Source organism: Haemorhous mexicanus, chromosome 3 (assembly GCF_027477595.1).
Source record: "Haemorhous mexicanus isolate bHaeMex1 chromosome 3, bHaeMex1.pri, whole genome shotgun sequence".
NCBI lineage: Eukaryota > Metazoa > Chordata > Aves > Passeriformes > Fringillidae > Haemorhous > Haemorhous mexicanus.
This window is the reverse complement of record NC_082343.1, coordinates 84,220,075-84,234,255: the sequence shown is the minus strand read 5'-3', so window position 1 is coordinate 84,234,255 and position 14,181 is coordinate 84,220,075. Positions and strand designations below refer to the sequence as shown.

At 36.5% G+C, this 14,181-nt stretch overlaps 1 protein-coding gene across 1 annotated transcript in view; it reads right to left on the bottom strand.

Annotated features, from left to right (window-relative positions):
• Window positions 1-14,181, bottom strand: part of ME1 (malic enzyme 1) — a 154,238-nt gene that overhangs the window by 55,265 nt on the left and 84,792 nt on the right. The window contains exon 6 of the mRNA XM_059842545.1: window positions 12,554-12,657. Coding sequence (XP_059698528.1) covers window positions 12,554-12,657 — 104 coding nt within the window. The remainder of the gene's footprint in view (window positions 1-12,553; window positions 12,658-14,181) is intronic.

Here is a 14,181-nt window from a genome sequence, read left to right as displayed (position 1 = left end):
TGGGGACAGTGATAGCAAGGAAGTATTAATGAAGCTGAAGAGCAGCAGTTGTTGCTTATCATCTGTTTATCCCTTAATAAGGGAGGGGTGGGAACTGCTGTGTGCTATGACAGAACCAAGTGAGGAACCAAGGACATACAGCAGCCAGCCAGAGCATGACAGAGACAGCAGAAGTTAGGAGATCATGAAACAAAATCATTAAATAATCAAGACAATGTATTTAGAAAACCTGACTTAGAACTGAAAATGAGGAACCCAAGGGGATATAAAAGAGAGAACAGCTGTGACATAGAAGGATTAGAGGTAATTATAGGTGGGAACAAAATTGGCTAAGAACACAGGTAGGATTAGGATTGAACAAACCTATGCAGAAAGAAGTACTGTTCATTTTCTCATTTACCAGTGAGGTAGGGTGCTGCCATGTTAAACAAAAAACTTCCAAGACACATCACACCAGACAAGGTTATTGTCTTTAAAAGCTTCTACTCCTGGCTCCACCAAGGAAGGAAAAACATTCATACAGACCACAAATAATTGTGTCATGACATTCAAAACCTAACCAAGGTCTATACCATATTAGGGGGAAAAAAATTCATTCTGACATCAGCTGCTCTTTCAAAGCTGCTTGAATCCACAAAATCTGGCAAATTACTTTTTTACTCTGGTTTTGGTTTGGGAGAGATTTTTCAGATGCCTTCACTATCCTTTATCCACAGCATCACTGGGGTAGAAGTTGCAGTACTTTAGTGGTGGTGTAGTTCCCTCACTCATCATGGTCCTTGCAGTCAGGAACCTCAGTTTCTGACTGCAGAAGAGGTATAGCTCACTGGTGGTCTCACACAGCAGATGCAAGAGGAAAGCATACAAAAAGAAGATACCAGATTTTTCCCAGCAGAGGACCATCTCTTATTACATTCTCTTTCTGAGGTTACAGCGGTCATGCCTGCATTAGGAGTTTCAAGCTGAGACCTCTGAGCAGCAGAACACTGGACTTTATTGACTAACAGCTATGCAAGAAAAATCAAACATTAACCTCATAAAAAAGGAAAGAACTCAGTTTCCTGTAAATGTGATATTTAAGCAGTCTTCAACCACAGGCACAGTCTGAATCCCAGTGTCAGGTGCTGAAAGTGAAGAGTGTCCCTAGCATAGATGGTAGTTAAGTCTATAATTACTATGAACTGCCTAACATTTCACAATGACAAAAGCAATCTAAGCCACGTCTATTACGGTACCCTCATTGCTGCTCAGAACTTCAAAATTAGTTCACAGCACCCTCTTGCTTTATGACTGACAGGGGAGTAGCATGCTATCAATTGTTTTCCTGCATTCTACTTCTGCCAACAGTTAGGCCCTTCTATTTTAAAAGCATTATACTACCAAAAATGGAGCAAAATTAAAACATTTTCTTTTCCAATTAAAATAACTACAATCAAAATCGAACTGCTTTCCATTCTAGTCATTCTTATCTAAATGAGATACTTAGTACTGTTTGTACTATACATCCACATTTGACTTCTAAAACTGAACACAGGAGTGGAGTTTGAGGCCTTTTTTAAAAAACACTTTTCTATGTGAAGAAGCAGAAGTTAGCCTTGGCAATTTCTCTCAGAATGACTCAACTGCTTCAAAGACACTTCTGTGACCCAGGAGAAGAAATGCAATGAAAAAAACTTCAACATCCTGGGCAGTTTAGATAATATTAATTTTTCACTTGTAGGTTTTACCTTACAGAACTGAGCATTTGTTTTAAAAGTCTCTTCAAACTCTGATTTCATATTTATCACCTTGCTTAATTTATGTCAGTGGAGTTCAATTACATACCTGAAACCCCACTAAAACACCTACATGCAAAACAATAATTTCAAATACTTGGGCACAGAGCATTACTTAAAACCTCCCTCAGCAACATTGCTGTGTTATCAGCCAAAAAAAGTTACTTTGGTGAATTTTCCCATTTTTTCCAATCACAGCAGGATTTCTAACACAGAAAGAAGGCAAGGCAACAAAAATGAGATGAAATTTGAAAACCATGGCAGTATTTATTCAAAATAAAACTTGTGGTTTAGTGGTTTTCTTTGGAGCACAGACTATGTTCTTTGTCAAAAATCTGTTTTGTCCCACATTCTATTAAGTGGTTCTTTGACCTTACCTCTGCTCTGTGAGCCAAAACTGCTGCCAACAAGCCTCAACTGAGAAAACACCATAGCTGTGTTGACCTCGTCAACTGTTTATATTCATATTAGCTCCTTGTTCTTGACCATCTGACCTCCTGCTCCCAAACACAGAGCAAAAAAATTTGCTTTAGCACCTTATTCTCTCCTGCATACCTACAGCTGTATGAAACAGCCACTTCCTTGTCTTCTGCTCAAAAGTTTTCTCCATAATATGGTTTTATACCAATAGGTGCAGTTACAAAATATAGGAATTACGGAGTTTTTAATAAAACCAAAACCCAGAGAAGCAGAATGATGGCTACCAGACATCATCAAAGCAGCTCTGCCAGTAGAGCTCAAAGGAGAAGACATCTGGAACAAAAGCACAGCAGTGCCAGTTCTTATGTCCAGAGACCAAACTTCAGGAGTCGCCTGCCCAGTTGGAGGTGTCTGTTAATGCAATGGAGCAGCACAGATGCAAAAGGCTGAGTAATTCAGGTAGAATGTTGGTTAAAAATGCACAGTGGATTCTACACACCATGATCTCCTCCTTGATTCTGGATTTTTTGCCAACAAGTCATTAAAGTGTCTTTAGGCTATGGGCCTGCAGCATTTGAATGTGGTGCTGAGATTAAGTGAGGATGTGCAGCTGAATTTGACATCAGGATCATACCCAGTACTCCTCACATATAGTATTTCAAAAATGGCCACCATGCATTTTAGTTAACAGCTACAGATGAGCAGCTGGTTCCCATTTTGAAATCTGATTTGGAAAATATACAAAACCAGCTGCACTCAGTTCTCTTATCCTGAAAATATCGTTCTTTAAAAATATTTTCCATATATAATTTACAGCTTCTATACTTTTCTGGCAAAGAAAAGAAAACAAGTCCTTAGACTGTGTAGTCTAGCTTAAACTGAAAAATCACTTCTTCTATACAAATTTAGAATAATTAACAAATTTTAAAAAGCATTTCTTTATATCTGTTATGGCATTCTTAAATCAGCTGGTATAAATGTGAAGGATGAATTATTTAACTAACTGTTTTCCCAGTACAACTTCAGTAGAATCACTGTCATTCCACAGCTGAAGAAATTTAGCATTCCAGAAGTCAAACATGTGCTCATATTATAATTAATTTTTCAGAAGGTAAGACTGTAATCAAAGATTTTAATAAAAATTTGATAGTGTAAAAATATCTCTTAATGTCTGGATCATGATATCCTGCTAGAGAAATGGACTCCATAGGTTTTCAGATGACTCCCAGGCTGCCAAATGCAAAACCTCTAACAAGACATGCTTTCTATCCTGCAGCTACTGAAAAAGGCTAAATAAATACATACATACATACATAAATTTTAATGGTGCAGAACCAAAGTATATGTAAGAAAGTGGACTTAAATATTATTGCTAAATTTGGAGAATCTCATAGTTGGTTAAAGCACATGAGATATGAGATTACTATGAGAATTATAGGATTTCAGAGACTTGCACAACTGTTCTCTGTTCCTACATGTGGGACCACAAACACAGATGACATCTAGGCAAAAAATAAGCTGATTAAACATTTGCAAAGCATTTACACTACCTGAAATTAACACTAGGTAAATTATTTGTGGCAGCTTACAGCTTAGTAAAAGAACACTGGTTTTCTCCTGCGGTTTTTCTCTTCAGATTTGAAGACTCTTCCATCACTAGTAACTATCACAACATTTCAGTTTATCTAACAGACACAAATAAGCTTGCTCCTATTCATATGTTTTGTTGAAGGAAGAATAACTCCTGCACATAGTTTCTAGATCAGAGCTCTATCCCAAGAAAGAGCAAAGATCCCAAATAACTGTTCCACCAACATCTTTTAAAATAGGGAGAGAGAAAAAAAAAGAATAAAATAATTTACTTATAGCAGCAGAAATGAATCACAAAGCAATTATAACAAAATTAAATTTATACATCCTTTAAGTATTTCAGAAATAGTATCATCTATGGTTCTGTGATTCTAGAAAGGTTTTACTTTTTCTAGCAGTACTTAACTCCATTTTTATTAAATTCTGCATAGCTCATTTTGAACAATCCCTGCCAGCAATCTCTTTCCAGTAGGCATTTAGGCTTACTATAGATCAGCAAGTACATGAACAATTAACTTTGATGATAAAATCCACCAAATTCTGAAATGTACTTCACTAATTATTCTCACACTGTTTCAGAAGTATAATGTTTGACAGCTTTCTGGTTCTGTACAAAGTTAGATCCCATTTTTAAAAGGAGAAATATCAGTGACATGGTGCCAGAGATAAAACATTAAAGACTTTTCTTCTGCAGGAGCCAATGCAGAGAGAGCAGTAGAAATTCTTTCCACTACATTATGAGGAAGATCAAAAAAATAAGGGATTAAGAAAAAAGGATCTCTGAATCACTCATACCCCAGTCTAGTTTTCAAAATGTGTTCCTTTTTTTCTCGCCTGTACACCCCCAGTTATATAAAGATGACCTACCAGATGACTATTATCTGTTTCTGGGTATAAAATCAGTTTCTCTGGAACTCCAAATCTAGTTATTAAAATAAACTCCCTTACAGAACTGCGAAGAACTTCTATGATTTTGCAATTGAACAAACACATTAGCTTAACAGATAACGTGATTAATTCAGAAGTTGTTAGCACTGGCAGCACTGCTGAGTGTCTGTAAAGTGTCAGTTAACTGCACTTACATATGGTAGTGGGCTTGAAGTGTCATATTGCATTTTTCAGCCATGGGTAATATTTTTTACAGTGGTTTATAAACACCAGTGTTTGCTAATGCAAAAATAAGATGTGAACCTGGAATTTCCAAAAAGGGTAAAAAATTCTGTGGATACCAAATACTGTCTCTTACCTCAAGATTAAAAAAACAACAATGAATCAGTGAAAGGAATCAATTGTATGATGTTGCAATTAAGAGCATCAGTCTTTAGCTCCCTTCAATTAAGCAAGCTCTCAGTTTGCTTTATTGGCATGAAATTGGTATAGAGAGACTGCAGGGACAGGAGGAGAGAGGCAGTTCCCAGCCTTCAACTGATAATGTACACAACTCCAGAATTCAGCTCTGGAATGCTTTTGAATCCCAGTCCCAAAATCCTGGCAAAGAGTTCATATGACAAGGCTTGCACAGCTGGAACACTAACACAGCCATACTCTCAGTATACAGTTAAATACTTGCATTTTACAAGTTAGCATTTAAATCCATATTTAAGCACCTGAAGAGAAGTATCCTGATTTTCAGAAGTGCTGTTTGTTCACACTTCAGTACACTATACGGCTAGGCAAGGACATATGGATTACTGCTAGGATTGTAGGATGGCCAGGGAAGCCACTAAAGTTTCCACTGCAATTTTCCTAGGAAGACTAAAAAAAAGTGGTTGAGTCTAGCAAGGGCCCTGTCTTGCAACAGTCTCAAGGAGCATGGATAATTAAATTCTGGGAATACACTCATTTGTCTAATCTGGGCCTATAGCTCTTTGGCTAATGCCACTGTAAATTTTTAAAAGAGTAATGACAACACTTAAAATACAATTATACTTGGGTATGAAAATTTCTAAACTTCAGTTCTAAGATAACCACGGAAGATCCATGGCAATGTATCTATTCTCTCACGGTATATTTTATTTTAAAAGGATACAACTACAATAAAAATAGTAAAAAAATGCAGTTATACAGGACAGTGAGCCATGATGGTTTATTGCTAAATCAGCCAGTGCCAAAACAAGTCAGTAGCAACCAAATGATGAATAGCTTATGTCCGTGGTATTTATTAATGGCTTACTATTTGTAGGCAACCAGGCAGCGGAGGCATGCATGGGCATGGGCTGATCCACTGCCATGGATCAGGAATCTCAGCAGCAGCAGTTTGGGTGGTATACTCTGAATAAAGCACAGCAGTGTAGAGGTAAAGAACCAAAGAGAAATGAAGCACTGAGGTACTAAAATCCAATTAGCCAGACCGTCAGTGACTGAAAGTTTTCCTGAGACCTGAAATATAGGTAGAAATACTTCTTGACTTCTAGTGGGGAAAAAGACAGAGCTGGGATAAAAGGGACAGATAATTTACTGCATTCTGATGTGAACTGAAGCCAAACTTTTGATATTTAACTTTACTAGAGTTTCCAAAAGGGAAAAAAAAAAAAAGAAAAAGGAAAAAAAAAAAAAGAAACTGCTGCTTCTGACAGCCTGGAAAACTACTGTACTTCCGTAACAACAATATAAACCTTGTTAAAATATTACACTCACACAAATTATTCAAATAAATCAACATTCACTCCATTTACAATACAGTGCACCAGCTAACTTCTGTTGGGAATGCTGCCCACCATTTGCTGGAGCTATAAAAGATGAAGGAAAGTAACTGAGATTATCCAGGCCTTTTCCATTTGAAAAATCCCTTTCTAAAATAGTTTGGAGAAGAAAAGACTAGGAACAGCATGTACTACACTTCTTGAGTTTTGAATGGCTGCAGCAAGTCTGGGGCATAATTAAGCATTATTAGAATACATGAATACATCCAATTTGGGCTACAGATTCAGATTTTGGTACAAGAGGCATATTAAAAACACTAAGATATTCCCCCACTTAATCTATCTTATCTCAAAACCCAAAACAACAGCCTTCCCTCCCAGTATCATGTTTGAGGATTTTGTTATTTTTTGTTTTCTTTAAAGGATGAATGAGGTTTTATTTCTTCAAGGCCCCTCTGCTGATCTTTGCTAATAATTTCTCTTAAGGTCTTGCATCACAAGGTTTTTCTCTGCAAATAAACTTGATGTGATTAAATTCTGTCTATCCTGCTATGATTTTGCTTCACTGACAGACTCACTTTTCCTTACACTACTTACTGTCCAAAAAGTCTGCAGAGCATATATTTGTAACATTTCCAGCAACCATATATGATTTAACCACCAAATGAACCAACAGGAAAGGGAAGAAGGATACAAGGCACTAAATAACAAAACCAAACCAACCAACCAACCAAAACAACTGCTTGCCTACATTCTTCTTTTTGTGATGCATTTATAAAGACATTCATACTAGGAGTGAATTAATTAACCTACTCCCCCTTACAAAACAGAACACACAAAAGCAGATGTCTTTTACCAAGTCTTCTTTCCTCCATGCCAGAGTTCCCAGGATCTGGCAAGTGAAGGAGTGCCAAATGTGCACACAGGCATTCCATCTCAAGAAACACAGTACAGTTACTTCTCTTTTTCCCCTACACAGACAGGTGAGGACAATTCCAAGCAGGGTACCCCATTAAGCACTACAGTCTGGAGAAGGATTCAGGGTTCCTTAACAACCTTCCTAGAGATGGCATTATCTGTTGATAATTTAAATATTTAAATGCTGCAAGTGGAATCAATCACAAGTCATCACAGTTAATCACAAAATTTGAAGATTCTCCTAGGGCAATCCATCATAATTGCTTGAACTATTATAACAAAATAAACCCTGATTATGAAACTGTTTGAGTTTGCCTCTTCCACTGTCCATTATGCAAAGAAACAGATCCTCGTTTAAAACCACAATGTAAAACCACAATCATTTTTTTTTTTTTTTTTTTTAGTCCAAGAGCCTTTTTTAATAGTCAGACAAGCTAAGGAGCCTTCTGAAAAGTCTTATCTGAGTATATAAAACTCCACTTGGGAGTCTAGGTGGGCAAGGAAGTCTAGGCAGTTCCAGTAAGAACACAAACCCATCAATGACTGGAAATGAATCTCAGACGGAAGCACAGGAAGGAACTGAGGGTAGGTTCAAAGAGCAATTGTAGCTGTAGTCAAGGCAGCCCTACTGCCGAAAGACTCACCTTTCTCATCTCCTGCTGTCCACAGTGATCCTCATTAGGAAGTTAATATTCACTGCATGGTGGAAGGAGCAGGCAGCCATAGATTTTAGAAATTGCTTCAAAGAGCCTAAGTCCCAATGAGGGGAAAAAATCTCTACACAGAAGGATCTTCACTGAGTCTGCCATAGGAGGGAGTTGTTGCAGCAGCATTTCTTCTGCACACTTTCTGACAGCCACTTTAGCTTTACCAATATGGGAACATAGAGGCACGATGTAAGTCTTGGTCTTGCACCACTACAGTGCAAAAGAGGACAGAGGCACCAATGCTCCCACAAACTGTGCTTGGACATACTGTCAGAATGACTGTGTGGTCCAACCACTCCCTTAATGATGTATAGCTATATGCACCTTTTAAGTTGACTTCTTGCCCATACATTCTCTTGCCAAAAGTAAGGGCTGTATAAATTAATTAATTTAGTCACAAACTGAACTATATTCTAATGTAATCTACTAAATGAAACCAGCTATTAAAATATTTTTCTATTTTGATTTTGTGGATATACTGCTTTTACAGTTGCTCTCAAAGTTAGCAAAACCATATTTACCATAAAATGCTGCTTTAAAGTTGTACATGAAGTGAAATGAAATACTGCTACCATCTGTGAATAATGTAATCAGGCAAATGAGGAATAATGACTACATCATGGTAATTTAGGATGGAACACAGTGAATTACAATTGTCAGCAGCTTGGTTTATAGCTCACAAACTTGAGAAAAGCACAGCATATAAAAAGAGTGGGGAAGGATTTAATCAAAATATCATTACAGAAGAGAATGTAAATGACACATGGCATTACTTTTCAAGGGTCCACCACCATTATTTGTATCTTGAAGTGTAACTGAAAACTTACCAACACACACACAGAAAGATAACTTCAGTGATACAGGGCTGCTCACACACATCACAAATCCACAGGTTTTAGCTCATAACAAAGGAATAATTCCATCCAACTCTTTTGGGTTGTGGTAGGTAGGCAAGGAAATAATCCATGGAAATTCTACCAGATTCTTTCCTTTTTCTAAGTTTCCTATCTGTTCATAGGCCAGAGGTGCAAGTCAGTATTTTCCCTGCCTACTATAATGGCTTCTGTTGGGCATGATCTGAAGCAGGAAGCAAGCTGGTAGGATGCTGTTCTTCCCTACATACTGTTGAGGGGTTCAGGGTGGAGTTATCTTTACCAGATCTGTGAAAATGAAATATGCTTTGAAATGGGGAAAAATTTCCATACTCTTTAAATCTTCTCCTTGCATTAAACAAGGAAATTCAAGGCCCTGTTATTGAAAAGATGCTTTTTTCCTCTCCTTTCATTTCTTGTTCCGTCTCCATTCTACATATTTTCCCCTCAAGCATTTCCATAATCCTTTCACTGCTGTACATTAATACCTCTTGGCCACTGATATATTTCTCTTTGCATCATCACAGTCGAGCAGAAAAGAAACAGGAACTGGAATAAAACCAGAATTCTTTTCTCTGGTTACACAGGAAAGTTTGGTGGATCAATCCCAGCTACCAAAGTGTTGTTTAGCAATCCCTCCTCTCAAAGTTTCCTCTGTAAACATAGATATTTAAGAACAACATGTCATTTGGAAAAATTTACTTGTCTGTATAAAATGTTTTATGACCCATTTCTCCACAGGGCAGAAACTTAACAAATGTGTCAGAATTCCAGTTGGTATTATGCTCTTCACTGATGAAGACAACTGTCCATCTTTTTCTCCTGTCATAAAATATTCCTTCCACTTAGAATATTCTTGTTCCTCTAAATTACTGCGCTGACACAAAAGCAAGAACCACCTGGTAATGCCCAGAGAAATTATAGTATCTGCCCTCAGAGAGGGTAGCTGCTGGCAGTGGTAATAGATAAATAAACATATAAATGTACACATATGTAAATAAATAAAAGCTGTTCACTGGATTTTTATCACCAGAAATCCAGATACTTTCCATATGTTTCTGCCTTCCCTCATCTGGGAAAAATCATAATGTACTAGTTCCATTCTGCCAAGAGAGCACACTGGATACCAAAATCTTTAAGTAATGATTAGTTCAAGTTTTGGGTTTGTTGGTTTGGGATTTTCTTTTCTTTTAATCCTGACTCTTTCACAAATAATTTTGTTTCATAAGTGGAACTTTTTTTAGGGTGAATATCAGCAGAGGCTGAGAAGAAGGAAAGTAATACAGTTGATGAAACTATACATTTATATAAAGCATTTTCTTTATTATCATGCCATTCATTGTATAAAGGTGACATTTCAACATGAAACACTATAAATTAGGCTGCATAAAAATTTAGAAATTTATAAAAATTTAGATTTTCAAAATTTAACAATCATTCAAGATGACATCTAGGAAAATTCCCTGGAAGCCAATAAAAAGCCTGTACAGAGTGCACCGCCCTGTACTGCTGCCCACTCCTTCTTGCTCCTAGGCAATGCTGCTAAAACCTGGCTCTCACTTCTCTTAGCATTTGGCCTCTCTGGAGAATTATGAAGGTGAAAAAGATCTAAAATAGGTATTTCACATAGCTTTCTGACTTGAAAATATCTGTCATCACCCTGTCTTTAATTTAGACTTATTAAAAATACATGACAGCCTTGTGCTTTACAATATTCATGATTATGTATGTCTTGGAGATGTACTGAAAACACCATGACAGCAGATTTCACCAGAATTTATCCCATTCCCAGAACTGATTAGGCAGTGCTAAACAAGAAAGACTCTTTTGGAGCACCATGGCAATAACTAACAATAAATATGACTAACATAAAATTTAACAGACCAAACATGCATCTAAGATTAGCAAAGCAAATACTCGCTCAGTGAAACAGACAGCAGGAGGCCAAGAAAGTGAAAAGAGGAAAAACATAACAGAAACTTTCTTAAGGAAAAAATAACTATCATGTAACCAAAGTATACAATTACCTAGATCACCACAATGTTTGTAAAGGGAATCATGACCTGCAAGTTTAACAGTCAGACCTGCTAAGCCAGAATCAGCTGTGAGTGCTGAGTCTGCCAGTGGCACATTAAACACAAATCTGAATTTAGGAAATGTAAAATTACTGAGCAATTGGACTCAATTTTGATTTAACTACATCACTTTTCTCTTCACATTAGTAAATGGGTATCATAATGAATGCAGGTGTCACACTACAGGCAAAACAATTCACAAGTAAACCACGCAAAGTTGGAATTACAACTTTTAAGTGCTCCACTTCTAACATGAACTTCAACCACTGGTGACCATCACAGATTTAGCTGAGAACAAAGTGATCTTTCAGAAGGTCAAGCAAACACAAATTGCTCAAAATTGCTCAAAATTACAGAGCTTTAAAGATGTATAAGTCACAAGTGCATGTCAACCAGACCTTCAAACATTACTGAGATAATCTTCTGCTTGACTCTGATTATTTCCTTTAGTATGAAGAACAGTGGTTCATTTTAAAGAAAAGGCGAGTTAGAGAATGCATTATGTTAGAGATTCTCAAAACACAGACCACAGAGGAATTTCTAATGCTCTGTTTTCTTTTAGGGAGGTTACTCTATTAGAAAGGTTTATCAACGTTATCTGCAGTGATATTCAGCAGAGTAGCAAACATACAAAAGGACAGTCATACCATCAACTTCCATAGAAGATTATGATCAAGGGAGCAGCAGTGGGGATGACGGGGAAGAGTATAAGTAGTACATGAAAGAATATGGGTTTCAGGCACAGAAATTAATACCACTTCTTGGCCAAGTTTCTTTTGCACAGCAACGAAAGCAAAAAGAACAGAAGTTATGTATACCTAGGTAAGGTGTCAAATGCAGATGGGGCACAAGGCAAGACTAAGGAGCTGGAAAGTTCTACAGCTCAGCCTCACATTTGGGAGGCAGATGGAGAAAACACCTCTAAGAATCCTGGCAACTGAGCTATTTCAGACATACACATTGAATGCAGAGCTAGAACTTAAAATACTTTAACAAACAAGGAAACTATGAGAAAATGTGTTATTTGACATGCAAGGAGAACTATGCATCATAGTCTAATAATAAATTTCACTACTTTCTGTATGTGAAAAGAGAAGCAGTGAAAGACCTGACTTGGTACCAATACCATGACATTTAAAATTAAAACCCCAAAAAGTTAGTCCTGTCATGGGTTTGGTGAGGGTAGAGGCACGGGTTTCCAAGTATGATAGCTTCTTTAAGGCTGCTCACACCTCATGTATGAAATCACAGAGACAGAGATCAGGTAGGCACAGAAAATTGTTAGGCAAATATTTAACAATCTAAATCTTGAAAAAGAAGTTTGAAAAACTACTTATATCCAGATGAATTTTACTGCTCATATAAGTCATGAAACTGCAATATTGAAGGTAAATACCTAAGGCAGTTATAAACTCGTAAAATACTATGCTCAAAATAAAAATTATCTGGAACCTAACAACTCCGTTGTCTTTTCACAAGCTACTGACCTTTATTTCTCTCAAGATGAAGTTCACAGTGGAATTCATCAATAAGTAGCACAGATATATCACTTACCTTGCAGTCACAGCTTCCATGAATTCATCAAGAAGATCATCGTAGGCTTGACCTCTAATTCTCTTGTGTCTCAGCCCAATATACAAAGGATCTTTCAGCAATGACTGATGAAAAAAAAAATGTTTGAAATATTACATGAGCAAGTTACAATACTACACTCTTAGTTAATAAGAAGGGGACAAAAATACAGTGTGTGAGGATTAACCCAAGCATATGAAGAACATATCAACTTATCCACCCCTACATCAAGACCAAAGAAACATAAAGAGATTAAAGAAACACCCTTTTGTATCAAGGAAAAGGGATACCCCTAGTCTCAAAGGAAGTGTATAGTTTCCAAGTGAAAAAGTAAAGTTTACTTTGAAATGTCAGGTTTCAAAAGTATCTTTTAAAGCTTTAGTAAGTAATTTTCTATTTTTCTTTTATATCCTGAAAGTGCTCTGACATTTTAAAAAGCCATTTTCCTTAATTTTATCATAATGTTTCAAAAATCTCTCCCAGAGTGCATCATTTAATCTGTACTGATAAGCTGATACTCAGAAAATTTGCAGTTTTCTAAAATTTAATATGCCAAATCATAACCAACTCTTTCCCTTTTCCTTCCAAACTTATTAGATTATCAGTTTATATTCTAGAAATCTTCATTTCAGCTACCCATGTTCCACCAGTTGGATATGATTTTTGAATTTGTCTATGCTTAAATCTTGTATTTCTTCTTTCTTTAGCTTTATGATCCATACTTCCCATAAAAAAACAAAACCTGCATCACTCCACGTCTTCACTACTAGAAGGTCTGATGTATTTCCAAGTTGTAACTTACTAATTACTAAATTTATACTTCCACACAGCAAGTGTAGAAGTATAAATTTAGTAATTAGTAAGTTACAATTTGGAAATACATCCAGTCAAACTTCCACTGGCTTTCCCAGGAACCCAGGTATGAAGACACTCTTTGTTATTATTTCTCACATGCCTCTGAAAACAAATAAGCAAATTTCCCCATTGTATATAGTGTGCAATCCTCCTACAGATGCTCAAACAGCTTGCAGAATAGTTCAGAAGCTTGACCAAATATTTTTCATCCAAAACCAATTTGTAAACTCAACAGGGTGGCAGAAATTTTTCATACATCAGCTTCAACTAGAAAAACATTGTAAAGAAAAATACAGACCAACTTGTCTTTCCAAGAGAGAGTCTTCAGAATGCAAAATGAAGCAAAAAGTCTGGAAAGCTTTCTCTTCCTGACCCAGACTGGGAAACAGAAATCTGATTTCTGAATTTTTGAGAAGTGCCTAAATTCCCATCCTAGTTTTGTTTAACATTGTAAAACTGAAAAAAAAAATTGTCTGGGTCACAAACCCCTGTTAAAGAATGATTTGAATCAGTATGAAACTAAAAATCTTTGGTGGTTTTCTGCCTCCCTGGGAGTTCCTGATATAGACCTATAGATAAAGATGTTTATCTCTCCCTCACTTCCACAAAGATGTAAAGAAAAAAGATCAGAATGTTGTAAAAAATCAAGCAGGTTTAAAAGCTTAATTTTCTTGCTAAATAAAACTTGCTAAATTAATTTCCAATTCAGAACAATTTGTAATACATTACTTAAAGCCATTCAGAAGTTGTTAGTT